This window comes from Ursus arctos, unplaced genomic scaffold (assembly GCF_023065955.2).
Source record: "Ursus arctos isolate Adak ecotype North America unplaced genomic scaffold, UrsArc2.0 scaffold_8, whole genome shotgun sequence".
Taxonomy (NCBI): Eukaryota; Metazoa; Chordata; class Mammalia; order Carnivora; family Ursidae; genus Ursus; species Ursus arctos.
Genome location: NW_026623100.1, coordinates 12,807,306 through 12,826,116, shown reverse-complemented (window position 1 = coordinate 12,826,116; position 18,811 = coordinate 12,807,306). Strand labels below are relative to the sequence as shown.

The following is an 18,811-nucleotide window of genomic DNA, read 5'->3' as shown; positions in this document are numbered from 1 at the left end:
AAATAAAATCTTTAAAAAAAAAAGTAAGTGTATCTAATAGGTATATAAAATACCTGTTCTTTGATTTGTTAATTGGCTTCAGGTGACCAGCTGTTATTTATTTTTTTCTTAAACTATCTGAGCCTGCCTTGCTCTTCATTACCGACCTCATCATCTCTTCATTCCCTTAGCCCATGTTACGGAACCTCTGCCTTGAGCTGGTTTCTGTTGGAGGTGCTGGAGCCTCATTCGTGGCGTTTCCGTTTCCTAATCCACGGAGTGCTTAAGGAATAAAAATGAAGTTCAACATAATACTAGAACTGTAAATCATACTTAGAAAGCATAATATTAACTATTGCATTTTTAAGTCAAATACAAAGTCTTTAATATTCCTGATATAAAAGATTTTTTCTTTATTTTTAATTGAAGTATAGTGACCATACAGTATTGTATTAAAGATTGTTTTTGTTGTTGTGGTTTCTTACCTCTTAAAACCAAATTGCCTGGAGTTTAGTGCTGTTTTTTCACAGGATTGAGCACCATATTTGAGCTTCTTAGACAACACTAAGAAAAGCAATGTAAAAAAAAAAAGAAGAAAAGAAAGAAAAGCAATGTAATTGTCTTGTGGAGAGTTTCTGTTGTGTGGTGTTGTCCTGTCTTCAACTAATTTAAAATTTTTGCCCCATTTTAAAAGCACACTCCAGTGTCATGAAGACCTTAATAATTTTCACATTACTAGTCCCTTCTAATAGAGCTGTTTATCAAGTATTAAAAACTATAAAATTCGGGGCACCTGGGTGGCTCAGTCGGTTAAGCGTGAGACTCTTGATTTTGGGTCATGTCATGATCTCAGGGTCGTGAAATCGAGCCCTGTGTGGGGCTCCCCGCTGAGGGTGGAGCCTGTTAAGAGTCTCTCTCTTCCTCTTCCTCTGCTCCTTCCTCCTCCCATCCCTGCTCAAGTGCGCCTTCTCTCTCTCTCAAAAAAAATTACAAAATTGGGGGCAAATACTCCAAGGAAAGTCTGCATGGGCTGCGGAGCTGTGGTTTATGCCCTCCCTTCTCTCTCCCTCAGAGTCAGCAAGCCGCTTACAGACGATTCTGAGTGAGATTCAGCCACGAGATACTAATGACTACTTCACTCAAGCCAAAATACTCAAACAACGTGATAGCTTTGATTTGGAGGACTTGAATGCCAGTGTGCCAAATATTGGTGCTTCTGCAGAGATCAAAGGTAGCGTGTATAAAATCAATATTGTAATATCGTAATTGGTGTTTCAGTAATATGTACAAGATGTTCTTTGTATATGGTAAATCAGGCTGCAGATGTTTGCAGAACATTTCTAGAAAATAAAGTCTTTGAGCTTCTCAGTGATTTGTTTTGGGGAATGAGTTTCTAAGACTTTTACCAGAAAATGGTGCACCCCAGTGCAGTATATAAAGTGCTACGACAGAAAGCCTTTGTGTGCTAACACCTGTCTTGGCAGCCAGGTGGTGCTCGGTCAACTTGAGTTGGGGCCGCAGTCGGCTTCTAGTGGTGTGGTTCACTCGCTGTCTTACAGTCAAGCAGCCTTTAAGGGAAATCAACCTTATTATTCAGTGAAGTGTGAGCGACTCTGTTGTGTCAAGCCTCCAGAAGTTGTGCTCTCTGCTTGTCTTCTCATTTGTTGTTAATCATTTTCTATAATGCTATAAAAAGTCATCCGCAGTATTATCTTAGTGACTTAGTACATATTCTACATTCTCCACTAGATGGAGATATTGTCTTATCAAAATTTCTTAGTGATTGTTTTTTAATTACACAACGTAACATCTAATTATATGCTTATTGTAATAGTTTCAGGCAATACAGAGGTAAATTTGAATTAAAAAAAACTTAAAGCCTTAATTAAAATTTCAATTCAGTGTTTACAATTTACCTTAAAATAAAGAACAGAAAAGGAAATTAAAGTTCTTCCTTGACTCCCCGTTCCACTTCTCTCTTGAGTATGTGCTTTTAGATCTATTCTATATATTGATGTGTGTGTACATTTACTCTTGTAGTTTAGTGGGCTTTAAAAAAACACAGATGGGTTGCTTTGTTAACTTGCCTTTTAAATTGTCTTTTTTTTTTTTAATGTTGATACTAAAATATTCTAAAAGTTCGAAAAAGAGGGTAAGCATAATTGGTGTTAATTGGCTGTGGAATTTAAATATACTTTGAAAGAGAATTTATATTTTCCTTTGATTTAAAAGTTTTATCCTGCCCCTTTACTGATATAACAGCTACCCTCACCAAGATGAATAATGAAATATATTTATTATACTCATAATTTATGGAGGACTGAGAGGCAGAAAGAGTTTGTTTCATTAATTTCTGAAAGTTAGACTTAATTTTTGAAACGGTATTGTGTTTTATTTTAAAATTTATTTTGAGAATAGTATATTAAAAAAATACTTAGCATGATTCTTAGAGCACATGCTCAACAAATGTTAGTTGTTTTATCATGAATAAATATAACAATTGGTTGGTTCCAGCAGATTATTCTTGGGGAAATTATGAATAATCTTATTCTAAGAAACCTGGGATGTGAGTAATCAAGTGTCTAGTGTTGCAATCGATTTTTTTTTTTTAAGGTAAAGAAAGAAAAACATGTGATGTAACAGCTCAGATGGTGCTGGTATGTTGTTGGCGAAGCATGAAGGAAGTTGCTTTACTTTTAGGCACACTGTGCCAGCTTCTCCCCATGCAGTCTGTGCCAGAATCTTCCAATGGATTATTGACGGTGGAGCAGGTAGGGTAGATGTTTATTCCACCTGGTATAATTTCTGGTTATATAACGCAACTTAAAAAAGGATGAGTTTTGAATTTTTCTTGAATAAAATCATACAGATGTCAACTAAAGGAAATTCATGGTAGTACAGACATTAGACCTTGCAGTATATTTCAAAACTATGGGATTTTTAGAAATAGTATTATTTTTCTAAGTTCTAAATAACTAGATTTTACCTTCTAACTTCGATATTGTCATTTAAATTTTTCCATTTAACGCCTATAAATGTAAATGAAATTGTTCTGTTTAGTAAAACTCCACAAACCTCTTAAATTTCAAGAAGGAAAAAAAGTAATATATTGGTTGATTATGGATCTCTTGTTTCCCACTACATTGATAATAAAGTTGTAGTCACTTTGGTTTTTTGGCTGACTTTTATTTTAAGACCACAAAGTCCGTTCACCATCTGGGACTGTTCAAGTGACTTGAGTGCAGTGTTTACAAGAAATTAGCTTACCACAAGCATTTCATTTGGAAATATTTTAGATTTATTAGATTTCTGTTTTTAATTGATTCCCTCTTCCTTTCCATATGGTTTCAACAAATCTATTTCCCACCATTTTCCAGCAAAGATATATAACACGTACTTTCATTTTTAACCTTTTTTGAATAAAGATAATTTTTCCCCTAGGGTGTTACAACATTTAAGAACAAAACAAATACTGTAGTACGCTAAATGCTGATTATTTCTATAATAACCATGTGACTAGTTCCATGGAAATAATGCTAACATTTTTATTCTCACACTCTGTGGCCATGTGCTTGCATCTGGTTAACAGCTGGGCCTATGATGTTGCAAGGCCCTGAGATGGAGACCAGCCGAGGGGATCAGTACACTGCCGGCATCATTGTGTTCCTTATTCTCTTCCAAATCAAATAGGCGTCAGTGTTCTAGAGTTACTTGCAGTCATTGCTGGTGACCAGCTGGAGTGCCAATGCCAACATCTTTGCTGAGGAATCCAGCTATGATTAATGATTACTTCACTGATGTTCACCGTCTTACTAAGAAGTAAACATGTGCTAGAGTCTCTTCACTGTTCAGCTCCTCTTTTCAAGGACAAGTTAAAACGTCTAGTTTTTGGGGATTTGTTGGATAGTGTTTAAAAAAAAAATTCCAGGGAAACAGACTTTGCTTTTAGTGTAGTTGAGAAAGACCTGAAAGCTTCCTGTGAAAACCATCTGGGCTTGACATCTTTTCCACAGCACCCAAATCTTTTGAATTTGATTTATGTGGGAGAACCATGTTGGAATTGAGAATTTATATAAAATAAAAGAGATGTTTGTAAAAAACAGAAACACCCCAAAAAACAACAGCAACAATAACAGAGAGACTCTAATAAAGCAAAGAACTCTTCTAATGACTGTTTTCTTGAATAAAAAATAGAGTCTTGTTTTTCTGTAAAATATTAATTTCTATTCTAGTGAGATTCAGTCATTTTTCCATGTTGCTGTTCACGTGGTGACATCACATTTTTGGTTTGAGAAGAAATTACTGAATGAACAATCAAGAATGTACAGGATAACGCTGTTCCAACCTTGAAACCCTGCCACCCTGGAAGACTATTCTTGATCCTGGTGACTTTAACTAGAAGAAATGCCTCAGTTTAGGAACATTTAGTCTATGAAAATCAAAGTCATCAAGAAATAAGCGTTATTCATATTGCTAGAGGATTCCGACTTTTAAACATAAAATTTTGCTCCATGAAATTCTAAGTTAAAAATACAACCATGTACTTAAAACTTTTGAGAGTTAAAAATATGTACATGATAGAGAAGAATGTAATTTACTTTACAGTGCCTGGGCCATGCCTGAGGTCCACCATCCTTCCAAGGGCACAGTCACCATGACAACACAACATCTTTTGTGCACCTAGCAGCACAACTAAGAATTTAAGAGTCAGTAGCTTAGGTGAAGGTGACCATAACAGTCGTGCACAGACAGAGGCATCAAAGTGGCTTGTGGGCAGGAGTCACTTTGGGGGAGAATCTGGGACTTAGATATCTTATTCCCAAGAATAATAACAACGGTGCTCTGCTGTCAGAGGCTGTTCCATACAACATTATAATTTAAAATTGCATATCTCAAATGCAGACAACAGGGAGGATGTCTTTTGTAGCCTGGTGCCTTTAATCCCATCCTGGTTTTAGGGCCATTTGTTGAAGGGGTGGCCCCCGAAATCTGCAGACATGAGGGGGGTTTCTAACCAGCCGGCAGACAGTGAGATGCATTGTGAAGATTACAATTTGCTGGGGGATGAGAAGGACTGGTGCCCATTTGCTGTATTCACAGACTATTAAGTGGGAAGGATTACAGGGATGATAGGGGCCAGCCCCCTTGTATAAGGGCAAACTGAAGGCCCCGGGTGTTACCTGGTTTGCCCAAGATCACAAAGCTGGTTTGTGGCGGTTGCGGGACGGGAACCCAGCTCTCCTTTCCAGCCTGTGTTCGGACATGGCACAGTGCTGCCTTTGTTCTGAACTGCTCATTTAATTTTTCTTTAAATTTAATTTTCCCTAACTTCCCCTACCCAGCCAGACTTTTACAAGCAACAGGACAGTAAGGCAACTTGCTACTGAGCTTTTTAGCAAATGATTCATTTCCCTAAATCACTTCTTGTGAAGCAGTGTGTCCTCCATGGCTTCAGCAAGAGGAAAATGGGTTCATTCAGAGGCATGTCTGACTTTCCTCCTGCAAGGTAGTCACCTAATGAAAGGTTCTTTCATAATGTCCCTGTACAAGAGGCAGAGATAAAACCAACTTTGAGGGATGTAAGTCGAGACCCCTAAAGAGTGGGCAGTATGTGCAACCTTATCTCACAACTTCCTGGCTGGTGTGTGTCTAGGTTTCAAGCTGGATGTTTTGCTGATGTCGAGCTTTTGCTTGATATATTTTGTCGGTCCACTTACCAAGGGATATTGGATACCCAGCGCCTGCTGATTTTTTTTAAACAACTTCCTCTATCTGGAGTATCAATTCATATATTGATACATTTCCTCTAGTATTCCTAAAAAGCAGCTTTGGGGTAGATTTTTCATACCTGCTTCCCCTTCCTAATAATTATCGCCACAGAAATCACCTGAATAAAAATATTAATTAGAAATTAGCTGTTTTTGGGGCGCCTGGGTGGCACAGCGGTTAAGCGCCTGCCTTCGGCTCAGGGCGTGATCCCGGCGTTCCAGGATCGAGCCCCACATCAGGCTCCTCTGCTATGAGCCTGCTTCTTCCTCTCCCACTCCCCCTGCTTGTGTTCCCTCTCTCTCTGGCTATCTCTATCTCTGTCAAATAAATAAATAAAATCTTTAAAAAAAAAAAAAAAAGAAATTAGCTGTTTTTAAAAATTACTATAGATTCTGTTGTAATTTTTAGAATGCGCATAGCTAAGTGGGTTTACACATTTTTCTCAGCGTCTTTTGTTACTGCGTTAGATTTTCCATGATGGACTGCAACAGGGGATATATGTTCATTAGCATCTGTAAGTCTTAAAGAAATTGCCTTTTGCATTTTGCCAAAGCTTATTTTTTAGAAATTATGAGTAAGTATTCATTGAATTGCACTGAATGCAGGTTACCATTTTTAAGCTGTGAAATGGAATTAAACATATCTTTTAGTCACCTGTTTTTTGACTGCCCTGCTACAAAGGTGTTGTGGGAACATGAAGAAATGTTAATATGTGGTTCTCTGACCTTGAAAGGCTTAGAAATATAATAAGGGATGCAAGACAAATTCATTTTAAAAAGTTAAACTAAAGAATACCAGTTAAAATGGCACATGGTGAAGAATTTGCTAGAAAGCAAAGAATAAACTGTTGGTAAGAAGATGTCTAAATACCAGAAAACTATTTTTTTTAAAGATATTATTTACTTGAGAGAGAATGTGTGTGTGCGCACGCGTGCGCACTTGCACGAGCAAGAGGGGTTTGGGGAAGGAAGAGGGAGAAGCAGATTCCCCAGTGAGTGAGCAGGGAGACTGATGCGGGCCTTGATCCCAGGACCTAAGCCGAAGGAAGTTACTTAACCAGGTGCCCCTAAATACCAGAAAACTATTATCTTTGTTGTTATTATGTAAGGGAGCAATATTTGGGCTTTGAAGAATCCCCACTGTTAGTAAGAAATCCCTATAGTAGAGAATGTACAGTTTAAAACATTAATTATCTTACTGTTATCTAAACTTTTATAAACCGTTCTATTTGACCAAGGTGGAATTAATGGCGTTCCTAAGGTTAAAAGAACTAGCTGTGTCCTAAAGTCAAAATTAAAATTAAGGGATTAAGTCTCACTACTTGATGATACAAAATAAAAACAAAAACAGACATTTACTGTTTTCTAGTCTGCCAGGTGCTCTGCTAAATGCTTATATGTGTAATCTGACGTATTTCTCAGAATAATCCTATGAAGTAGGTTCCAGTTTTAGCCCCATTTCACAGGTGAAGGAACTGGCTTAATTAGCTTATAGTAGTGGTAAGGTGGCTGAATAGGTTTCCTGGCTCCAGAGCATCACAGCTTAACCACCACATGTGCTTTTTGTAAAAATGGTCCACCAATACTTAAATTCTCTTGGGTTTATCTACTTTATAATGAGTAGGGTTAGCCTTGATTTTTCAGCTGTATTTCTCTCTATAGATAAAGGAAAAATTTTTACAGAATGTATTTAAATTTGCCCTTTGTGGGTTTTAGGCTCTGGGTGAGAATTTAGCTCCCCTAATTTGTACACTGGTGAATTACAGATGCCTAAAGACATGGCAGGTAGCTGTTTTCCCCTGAGGAAATTCATATCCTGTAAATCCAGAAAGCATGTTAATTGGCCTGTAGAAATGGGTTTTATGAAAATGTAGAGCCAGGATCTGCTAAATTTAAAAAGATTGTGACTAGAAGAATTTGAAGACTAGAAATCAGTGCCTTCCCCCCCTTTTTTGCCTTTTTACCTTAATTCCCTTTTAAAAATCTTAAGATGTATGTTATTCATTAACAAAATATTTTGTGAAGACATCATCCATGTTTTTGTGAACTTTAGATAGGACCTTAGTAGCATCCAATAAAAGGACAATTGAGTCAGAGCTTACAGAGGACTTTTGCATTTTTAAAATAAATTTAAAAATTCTACTTCTGGGGCGCCTGGGTGGCTCAGTCGTTAAGCGTCTACCTTTGGCTCAGGGCATGATCCCGGCATTCTGGGATCGAGCCCCACATCAGGCTCCTCCGTTGGGAGCCTGCTTCTTCCTCTCCTACTCCCCCTGCTTGTGTTCCCTCTCTCGCTGGCTGTCTTTCTGTCAAATAAATAAATAAATCTTTAAAGAAAAAATTCTACTTCTGATTCTGACTGTTGTCATTAATAGTCTAAGTTGTTTGGGTTGGATCTGTTGCTTGTAGCTTGATTATCCAATGGGAGGTGTCAGCATGGCCCTTTTCCCTGTCCAGCTGTTTGTAGACCACACTGCCCTGCTGATTCCTCCTACCCTTGGTAATGGAGTCCATGTCCAACTTGCAACCGTATCTTCCACCGTTTTCTAGTATGAAACCTTAAGATCATTCAGCCAGGTCTGCTACCCTTCACTTATATATTTTGTGTTCATTCGTATAGGAAGATCCAGTAAGTGTCTGGGCAGTAGCAGAGTCTTAATAAATATTTATTCATTCCTTCTAGCCACCTGCCTCTTCCCATGTTCGTTATCCTCTTCCATTTTGGTCCACCCAAGTATATCCAGTTCAAGGTCTAAACATGAAGCTTCTTGTAGTAATTTATTCCAGGGCAGAGGATCTTTCATTTCTTGGAGCTGTTAGGCTTCTGATGGTGGGTACCATTCAGCATATTGGTTTTGTCTGAACCGAAAGCCTCTTGAGGACGACGTCTTGTTTTGTTCCTCCCTGTCTATCCTAGCACTAAGCTGCTAAGCATTTGGCTGGTGCTAAAGAAATATTTACTGTCTGATTAATAGACACTGTACATTCTCTTCAGAGGCAAAAATTCACAGTATTACCTAGGTGAGTTTGTTGGGAGATTATGTTCATAATGAAATGAGGGAAAACACTTCTCACTTGTGTCCTTAGAACCTCATTCTGTTTCCTGAGGCCAGGATTACCTAAAATTAAGGTCCACCCTTGAGAAGACCATCTACTGGTCACATTTCTGAGATCTTTGATTTTATTATATGCTTTTTGGTTTAGGTTCCTTTAAACGGGATAAAGGAAGCTGAAAATCAAATCTTTGCTTAAGAACTAGATGGTGAACCATTTTATGTTCATAGAGTGTAACAGTTAACATTTGTGTTTTCCTGAAGTATGTTTTACTATCTGTAACATTTTAGAAAAAGAAAAATTAAGGAAGTTAGACCCCATCTTTATGACTTGCTATTTTCTGTGTCCTAAAATAACTATTCTTAGAAATCTTCTTTTATTTCTCTAATAATAGAAATGATGGTCATAACAAGTTAGCTAAGTGGAGTTTCTTCTGATCCCCATTTTGTAGGATTATCGAGCTTTAGATCTAGTTTGGGGGTTAAATTCAGATTAAAGACTTGATCATCCTGGTCAAAATATGCTCTGAAAGTACTGTGTTGATGAGAAAATGATAAAGCTTACCCTGACTGTGGTTTTGATAGCTAGTAGTATGTGGCTCTTAAAAAATATTAAAAATTAGGAGTATCATCAGATCTTTACCTGAAAACTTTAGCTGGAGAACATGACCTGTCACTCTTGAGTTATTAAAGTGTTAGAATTTTGAAAATCCTATTATATACTGCTTTTCTGGTTCTTTATTGTTTTATATCTGATTCTTATTTCTCTAAATGTATTGCTTGTTACCTCTTTATAATCAGATATATTTTGAGTATGGAGTACATCTTTACTTTTCCTCTATTTGGAAACCCAGAACTGAATTGGATTATAGGTTATGGGCCTGTTCTAAACTTTTAGGTTTATTAACTTATTTTAATATACAACCTTTAAGGCAAGTACTATTGTTATCCCCAGTTTATAGATGGGGAAACTGAGACACTTGCCCATGGTCAAATGTTTAACTACACCTTGTACTGTTTATTATCTCTCATGTGTACAGAGCACTAACCTAGTCACTGTGCTGAGGTAGAGGGTGTTTTAGGTAAGCAAATCTGAGCTGTCTTGGGACAGCTTGCCTTTCCACCATACTGTGATCTGCTGAGGAGACTTGGATCAAGAGAGCCAATTACAGCTTTGGTCCTGAGCTTTATATAAAATTTGAATTTTCTAAAGTTGATAGCCGCCAAATCTTCCTGGTATAAAAGTACAATTAGCCCAGTTTACCAGTTAATTCTGTACAAAACCTCATCAACAACTAATTTTTAGTCTTGCCTTCTTTAAAATAAATTGTCATATTTGTTATTTGTCTAAACTTGTATGCAGAAAGGCGACGTGTAGGAAAATGACTAGGTAGCATTCTGGAAAATTCCATGGTTCTGACTCAGAGTGAAGCCTGTCAATTTTCAGTATTTAGGACTCCCTTTGCACAAGTCTTGCTTTGCCATTAGTAATTGTTTATCTCTAAATGGTAATTATTGGGAGTTATTGCTTAAGGGACTGGGGTTTCAGTTTGGGAAGCTGAAAAAGTTCTGTAGCTGGGTGTTGCTGATGGTCGCACAACAATATGAATAGACTGAGTGCCACGGAACTGTACACTTAAAAATGGTAAATTTGGGGGGCTCCTGGGGGGCTCACATGGTTAAGTGCCTGCCTTTGGCTCAGGTCATAAAACCAGGGTTCTGGGATCGAGCCCTACATTGGCGTCCCCGCTCAGTGGGGAGTCTTCTTCTCCCTCTCCCTCTGCTGTCTCCTTGGCTTGTGTGCACTCTCTCTCTCTCTCTCTCTCAAATAAATAAATAAAATCTTTTTAAAAAATGGTAAATTTTATGTTATGTATATTTTAACCACAGTAGAAAAAAGATTTTTTTTTTTTTAACAGAAAAAGGTAATTATTTCACCCAGGCCTAGGCGTGTAAGACTTCTCACCTTTTGTGATTTGCTGTTGGTGTTGATGATACAAGCTAACAGAGAACACAGCGAGGTTTGCGAAGCTGGCATAGGGAGGCAGTTCCAGCGTAGCAGTTAAAGACGCCAACTGGAGCCAGACTGCCTGCGTTTATGCACTGGCCCTGCTACTTACTTGCTGTGTGGCCTTGGATAAGTTACTTGGCCTTTCTGGGCCTCATCCCTATTGAAAAGTAGAGATGATAATAGTACTTATTTCATGGAATTACTGTGAGGATTAAATGTGACACTGTAAAAACACTTAAAATACTACCTGTCACAAAGTCAGTGCTAAATGGATAAAGACCTAGTTCTGAGTTCTCAGTGGTATTACTGACATAAATATATCTGTAAATGTAAGTAGGCATAAATCACACATTTATTTTTTATTTTGTTTTAAAGGTAAAAGAAATCGGAGATTACTTTAAACAACACCTCTTACAGTCCAGGCACAGAGGAGCATTTGAACTGGCTTACACTGGCTTTGTGAAACTTACTGAAATACTAAACAGGTAAACAAAACAAATATCCTTTTGTGTACATTTTTAAAAGACTTAAGTGTACAAATCGTGCTCGAAGTAAAATTTCCTTGTGTCTTTTGATGTTTAAAAGAATAAGATTTAGTTGGCTTCAAATTCTTGGAAGAAATCGTTTTCTTAGGTTTCATTGTATGATTTACTGAAGATGATTGAGTGGAATGTCCAGACCAAGTTGTTCTCCCATTGAAAGGTGATTTGAAGCAAACTCAAAGATTTTGCTAAAAATAGCTTTGAAGTTACCATTTCTTTTCATCGAATGAAATGACTGTTTTGTCTGTTTGAAAATTACTTGGCATTTGGAATAAAATAAGACTTCAGGTTTTTTTTGATTTGTGTATATTACAGACAGAGAAACACTTAAGAATTTTGTGTTTTTCTTCATAATTTTATCTTATAGAAAATTTTAAAAGAACAATAAATAGACCAAAAGTATCAAAGATTTTTCCCCCTTACCTGGAAAAATACTTAGGTAGATTTCACATATTTAGCCAAATGTATTTTTTTGACATTATAGGTGCTGATAATTTCATTCATTCATATAATAGATTTCCTCCGAAGAGCTTGTAAGGAAACCTTAAATTACTTAATGACTAAGTGTTCGTGGCAAGTGTTCTCTAAATAAAAGGTAGTATTTTCCAGGAAAACATTTCCATTGCCTGGAAACTTTTTGAAATGAAGCAGAGTTCTGCCAGTCTTGTAGCCTCAGCAAACATTTTATTTTGGGCTGGTAAGACATCTACTCCTTGAATATTTTTGAAACATTTTTTTCACACTCCTGGTAAAAACATTTATAGAACATTTTGCAGTTACGGGCTGCACAGAATATCTTCAAATGATACATTATAAAATGTCCCTGACATTAGAATGCTGATCTTGAAAATATTTTATTATCTTTTCAACTCTCTCTTTCCAGTGTAGACATGACTTAGGTATATTTTGTTCTCATAACACAACATACTTTACTCTCTTCAAATCAGTTATCAAATATATATTGAACACTGGTTGTGTGCTTAGTACTGTGTTTAGTTTGGAGGGTATAATACTTCTTTATAAGACAAGGATCCTGTTCTTAAAGAGCTTATTGTTTAGTGTAGGAAATAAGCAGGGATGAAATTCAAAATATTTAACAGATGGTATGTCATGAGTACTGACTGGTCAGAACAGACACTGGCTGTAAGCACTCAACATTGCTGTACGTATGGATGTGTGTTAGTTGAATACCAGCCTGGAAAGTGAGACCAACACACTTGAGCAAGATAAACAATCCCATGTAATTGTCAAATTTTGGGTGAAATTTACAAATTCTGTAAGAATAACAGAGGGAAAGCAACAGAGATAGGCTGGTAGGACTTAATGGAGAGAAGGTGGCATTTATGCTAATGCATGAGCAAGGTTTAAGTAGATAGCAGGAGAAAGGAGGAAACTGTGAGCAGATGTTCAGAGGCTAGAATCAGCATGGCATATTATTAGGTGAGTAAATAAGTCATCCTTATTGTAGTAGTGGTGGTGGTGATGGTGGGTGATGGTGGTGGTGTTAGTAGGCAATACCAAACAACTGGATAGATTGAGACCAAATTAAGAATATTTATTTATTTATTTTTTAAGATTTTATTTATTTATTTGACAGAGATAGAGACAGCCAGTAAGAGAGGGAACACAAGCAGGGGGAGTGGGAGAGGAAGAAGCAGGCTCATAGCAGAGGAGCCTGATGGGGGGCTCGATCCCATAGCACCGGGATCACGCCCTGAGCCGAAGGCAGACGCTTAACCGCTGTGCCACCCAGGCGCCCCTAAATTAAGAATATTTAGAAAGTAGGTTTGCTGTACTGGGGATAGAGAAAGACGTTGAACGTTTTTGATCTGAAATAAATGATAGGATGCATTGTAGAACAGAGAAATAGCAGTGAACTTTGATATAACCTCTTAGTTCTGTTTATATCCACTCCATTTATTGGCAGTGAGATTGTACAAAAGTTAATCTCCTTAGCTCTGATCTCTTCATCCCTAAAGTAAGGAAAAGAATATTTGCCCTATCGACAGATCTCTGGTTGTTGTATAATCAAGTTTGCATTATGAAGCTTTCTATAAATGGAAAACATCAATGAGATTGGTGTTGACTGTAGTGTTGGTATGCAAAAGTAGTTTTCCGGTTAGAAGTATTAGGTTAGATAGATTTTTTTTTTTTTAAGATTTTATTTACTTGTTTGACACAGAGAGAGAACACAAGCAGGCAGAGCAGTAGACAGAGGAAGAAGGAGAAGCAGGCTCTCTGCTGAGCAGAGAGCCTGATGCGGGACTTAATCTCAGGACCCTTGGATCAAGACCCGAGCCGAAGGCAGCTGCCTAACGAACTGAGCCACCCAGGTGCCCCTAGGTTAGATAGATTGTGATGGCAGATTACAGTGAGGAGGGTCTAGAACCAGTTATAACGATCTAGATCTAAGGTGATGAGCACTTCTGATGATGATGATGGCCCTGGGAATGGAGCGAAAGAAGCGGCATGTCAGTTAACATTCAGCCCCACATAGTAACAACTCCACTTACAACGTATTAAATGCTTAGAAGGAAGCTGTGGAATTTATTATATTTATATAATATATTTCAAGATTTTATGTGTCGAGAATTAGGGCAAGGCTCAGCTGCGTGATTCTTCTCAGTGTATTTACTAAGTACAGTTGGTGGCATTGAGCTGGCAGATGAACTGGTCAAGAGGATCCAGGATGGCTTTATTCATATTATGGAAACTTGGTGGGATAGCTGGAAGATTGGGCCAGGTTGGGACTACATGTTGTCTCAGCATGCCAGTCTTAAGGTAGTTGACATTCATGTATAGATGGACTAACAAAGAGTTCTGAGAGAACCAGGCAGGAGCTTCCTGGTCTTTTCTTTCTCCTTCCTCCCTCCCTCCCTCCCTCCCTTCCTTCCTTCCTTCCTTCCTTCCTTCCTTCCTTCCTTCCTTCCTTCCTTCCTTCCTTCTTTATGGTCTTTTCTGACCCAGCCTCCAAAGTCTCATAGCATTGCTTCAGTCACATTCTTCTGGTTATAAGTGAGTCTTAAGGCTAGTCCAGATTCAAGGAGAGAGGAATTAGACTCCATTATGTGTTTGATGGTGAAGTGGCAAGATCATGCTATAGAAATACATGTGGGATGGGAGATACTGTGGTGGCCGTCTTTGAAAAATGCGATTTGCCACATGAACCAACTGAATGTGAGTGATGGAGGGTACCAGGGAGTCCACGATTGCTCCTGTGGTTTAATTCTTGGTGACCAGACAATGGGATTGATGTTAATAGAGGCAGGGAAACTGAAAGAATTATTAGTTAGATAAAGATGAATAACTTTGTTTTTTATGTGTTGTGTGTGAGATGATGATGGCATATCCTGGTGGAAATACGTAAATCAGAACTTGGAGATAGGGGATTAAGTTTGGGAGATATAACAGAAACAGAGATTTGGTTTAGGAGTTGTCATCATAACCATTGTAGTTAGTAGGATTGCAGTCTTTAAGGGACAGTGTAAAAGGAGAAGAGAACAGAGGACCAAGGACAGAGGCTTTTGAAAAGCTGTACTGGGTGGTTGAATGGTACAGTTGAAGGCATTCCAAGTAAATGGAACAGAGAGACTAGGCAAGGCCCAGTGCCTGGTATCTCAGCCACTCCTAATCTGCTTTAAAAATCTCATGGTTGTCACTCTTGGCTTTTAACCAACCTGTTATGAGTTCTCAACTGTTGCTTCCAAACCAAATGGTTCTTGGTCCCTTTGGAGACACTTCAGATCTGCTGAACAGAATGTTTTGCAGAGAACATCTTAACAATGTGTGTGGCTTCCTTTTGTTTGGTTTTTATTTTTAAGAGAAAATGTGTTTCTTTTGGATCCTTTTGAAAGCTTTTTATAAGCTCTTAAGTTATGAAAAAGTTATTTTTCATACAACTTTTAAAAAGTTTGCAGAAAGAAATCTGGGCTTTCAAGAAAATCCACTGAAATGGAGGCCAACTGCTGGCCACCTCTTGAACTACAGCTGTGTTAGGGAAGGAAGCACTTAAAGAGATTAATGGATAAATAACTGAAGAGTTAAACATTAGCCACGTTGTTTAAATTGGTTTTTAATAAGATTATTCAAAATGTCTTCGAATGTAAACTGACTTCACTATTAAACAATCATCTAAGGATAAATGGGAATGGGAGATGCTATTCTTTTCTGGAAATTTTTTGAAAGTGACACTTGCACACATACACACACACATAAACAATATGTTGAGTTAATTTTCTAAAATATGATTTTCTTATATGATGCTCTCTCTTTAGAATTGAACATGCATATTCTCTTCAAAATACAGAAGTACATGCCTAAGCATTTGATTGGGATGGTTACATGCATTCAAGTCATAACACTAAACTCAAGTTTCTGATGAAATTTATATTTGCTTGTTTACCCTTTATGACCTTAGTATTTTAAGTTGTTCTTCAGTGAAAGTGAACATAATCTTAAAGTAGGGTGTTAGGCCAGGGACTCTAGCTTTCATTTGTACAACCACGAGTTAATCTTAACTATAAGGGGACTAAATTGTTGACTACAATTCTAAATGTAGAAGGGAGGCTCATGAATACTTAATGTTGTCTTATTCTGCATATTTTTGAATTGTTCTGCTTATTGAAATTTGGCTTAACCTACAGCTATTTATTGCAATAATCACAGTCATTTAAAATTATTGGCCTGAAAAAATGAACTGCTGACATTTAGCAATTTTTGTCATAAAATGCTAGTGCTAACTCATGGACGTCAACCATGATGGTAGACAGAAGTAATTTAAATATGTATTTAAAATTTCATCAGTTAGTTACAGCTACTACAATTTAAATTCAGTAGAAGACTTCTTATGAACAATTGAATTATAATAATGAAAAAAATAATTTCTTCTACTTTACTGGAGTATGAAAGACCAAGTCTCTAAAAAATACTCAATTGAGCAATAAGTATAGGTGTAGAATGTAATGTTTGAGATTTGGGGAAAAAGTTATTCAACTCTTAATAAACTAAAATACAATCTTGTCTAAATTTTTATTTATATCTGCTTTGGCAAATGTGTCTAAATAAGACACTTTTTTATTTCTAAGTGTCCTATGAATTTTACTTAAAACATTAACAATTGAATAAAGAAAAACTAAGTGGTAATCCACTCTGGGAAGCCATATTTTTTCTAGAGAGGAAATCCTTTAAATTTCTCATTTCTGTAGCAGGTTGAAAGGATTTGCGGAAAACTAGGATGTTTTAATATTTAAATTCTAAATCTTGGTGTCTTTAGTTTTTGGCCCCTTAATTTTTCTTTTTAAGCCCACTTCATAGTTGAGTCAGGTATTACCTTCTTTCTAGAACTTTGAATACTTGTTTTTAAAGTTCTCATAGTAATACTGAGTCATTTAGACATAATAACAGAGGACTCTTGTTCTCAGTGAGTAACCTCTATCTCAGCTCTGTTAGTAAAGTCCCAAAGTTTTCAATATTAATTTTTCTCCTTGATCACAGGGAATGGTTATATTAAATATTAAGAGAACCGACAATCTAATCTGCCCTTCTAACCACTTTTTTAAATCCACTATATCTTGCCCTTTCCCTATGGCCTTCTTATTGGTAATTCAATTTAGATTTGGTCATTGTTGTTACTGCCTGTGCCTGGCTTCAAAATAGCCCCCTGATGTTTTAGCCTGCAGTAAACCTCAATAGTATTTGATGGTGGTGAGGGAGGTTAAGATGACTTCTGTTGATATATAGCTTTCTCACTGGATCTCATTTGGGCAAATCATTTTTCAGGCTTAAAATTTCTCCATGCTTCAGGGTTATGTTACCTTTTTAAAATGTGTATGCACATGCACGCAGCCAGCCTTCATGCACATCTGTCACTGTTTAGTTTAATTGAAATAATAAACATGAACCTTGAAATAATAAACATAATGCTTAACCAGAGAATGAATGGAGTGGAGACTGTAGCTTATGAAATAATTGGAGATTGGGAAAATCTCTAAGTTAGGAAAAATAACCATACTGAAAGAGTTTGAGGAAATGAAGATAACATTTCTCAATTAACAATAGTAATAAAACTAATCAGAACTCAACAAAAAATAGCTCTGTGTTTCCATACTTAGGTGGATGGATGAAGCCTTTGGAAAGCCACTTTGTAGTCCGGGAACCTGATTTACTGGCACAAAATAGTCTAATGACCAATTAGTTGGGTATACAGCATATGTAATTTGATTTCAGTCTGCGGGTTTTTTGCTTATCTTAGAATATTTATCCACTATGAGTGAGATAGCTTTGTGGATAGAAAGTGGACTAATCTGCTTATGGAACAATAATTTGCTCCAGTGATTTGCTCAAGACAACACAAAGGCCTAAACAGCAGTGATGGCCTGCCCTGTTTATTTCTGTTACTTTTAGTAGAGATTCAGGCCATAACACTTAACATAGGAAAAACAAAAACCAAAAAACACCCCCCCACTCATGTCAGCCTTTTTTTTTTTTTTTTTTGACACTGTTGAACAGAAGAATCAGAAGGGTCTGATTCCTCCCACCCCACACCCTCAACCACCACCTCCCTCAGCGTTTAGAGGAAAGGATACCTAGGAATGAATTAGAAGTGAGTTCCGTCTACCAGCCTTATTGACAAGAGGAAAGCCATTTAACCTCTCTGGGTGCTGCGTCCTCTCTGAGGTAGTGAGAGGGTTCTGCTTTCTCAGCTCTGAGCGTCCTACTCGTTGTACACTGCTGCTTTTTAGTTGCTGATTGGGAAAATCTGGGGATCGGGGACATGAAAGGTTGAGGGAATCTGGATCATTTTTAGCAAACCTCCTTTAGAACCGATAAACCATCTCTTAGGAGTATTTAGTGGATTAATCACTTTGTGAGGGTTTTCTTATGAAGAACCTTGAATCCCTTGTAAGAAAGTTATAATTTGTATGATGTGCTCAGAGACCAGAAACACTGTGTATTTTGTATTAAGGTGACACAGGAGTGAAATAAAACAAACAATCCTTCTGACAAGGAGGATGTCTGCTCTTTTAGTGGAGAGGCCCTCACTAGCACAGACGGGGTTGGAATTCCCCACAGCCGTGGTTGGTGACTGCACAGAGCTGGCGCAGAGAACCGAGCTGACACAGAGCTTTGCTTAGGAACCTTTCCCTTTTCCTTGCTGACCTCCGGATGGCGTGATGGAGAACCAAAACAAACAAGCAGAGTTGTTGCATTGTTCTTGGGAGCCTCGCATGGTTCCTTTTTTACCTCTCAATTCCTTCATTATCATAAGGACCAGCAACTCAGGAGTTTTGAAATCACTTCCTTACAAAGTAATCTTTCCTTGCTGGGGAGTACAGAAGGTTCATTGACTAGTCAGAACTCTAGATTAGGCCATTGTGTTTTTATAGGCACAGTGGCTTCACCATTGAGAAGCCTGAAAGTTCCAGCCCTCCTTTCTTACACTCATTTGTTTTGTTTTGT

At 37.5% G+C, this 18,811-nt stretch overlaps 1 protein-coding gene across 3 annotated transcripts in view; it reads left to right on the top strand.

Moving 5' to 3' along the window:
• The window catches only part of THADA (THADA armadillo repeat containing), a 318,617-nt gene that overhangs the window by 46,673 nt on the left and 253,133 nt on the right, over window positions 1-18,811 (top strand). For all 3 annotated transcript variants that reach the window (XM_057309404.1, XM_026486984.4, XM_057309405.1), the window contains exons 20-22: window positions 1,052-1,210; window positions 2,593-2,750; window positions 11,187-11,296. In XM_057309404.1, the coding sequence (XP_057165387.1) occupies window positions 1,052-1,210; window positions 2,593-2,750; window positions 11,187-11,296 (427 nt within the window). The remainder of the gene's footprint in view (window positions 1-1,051; window positions 1,211-2,592; window positions 2,751-11,186; window positions 11,297-18,811) is intronic.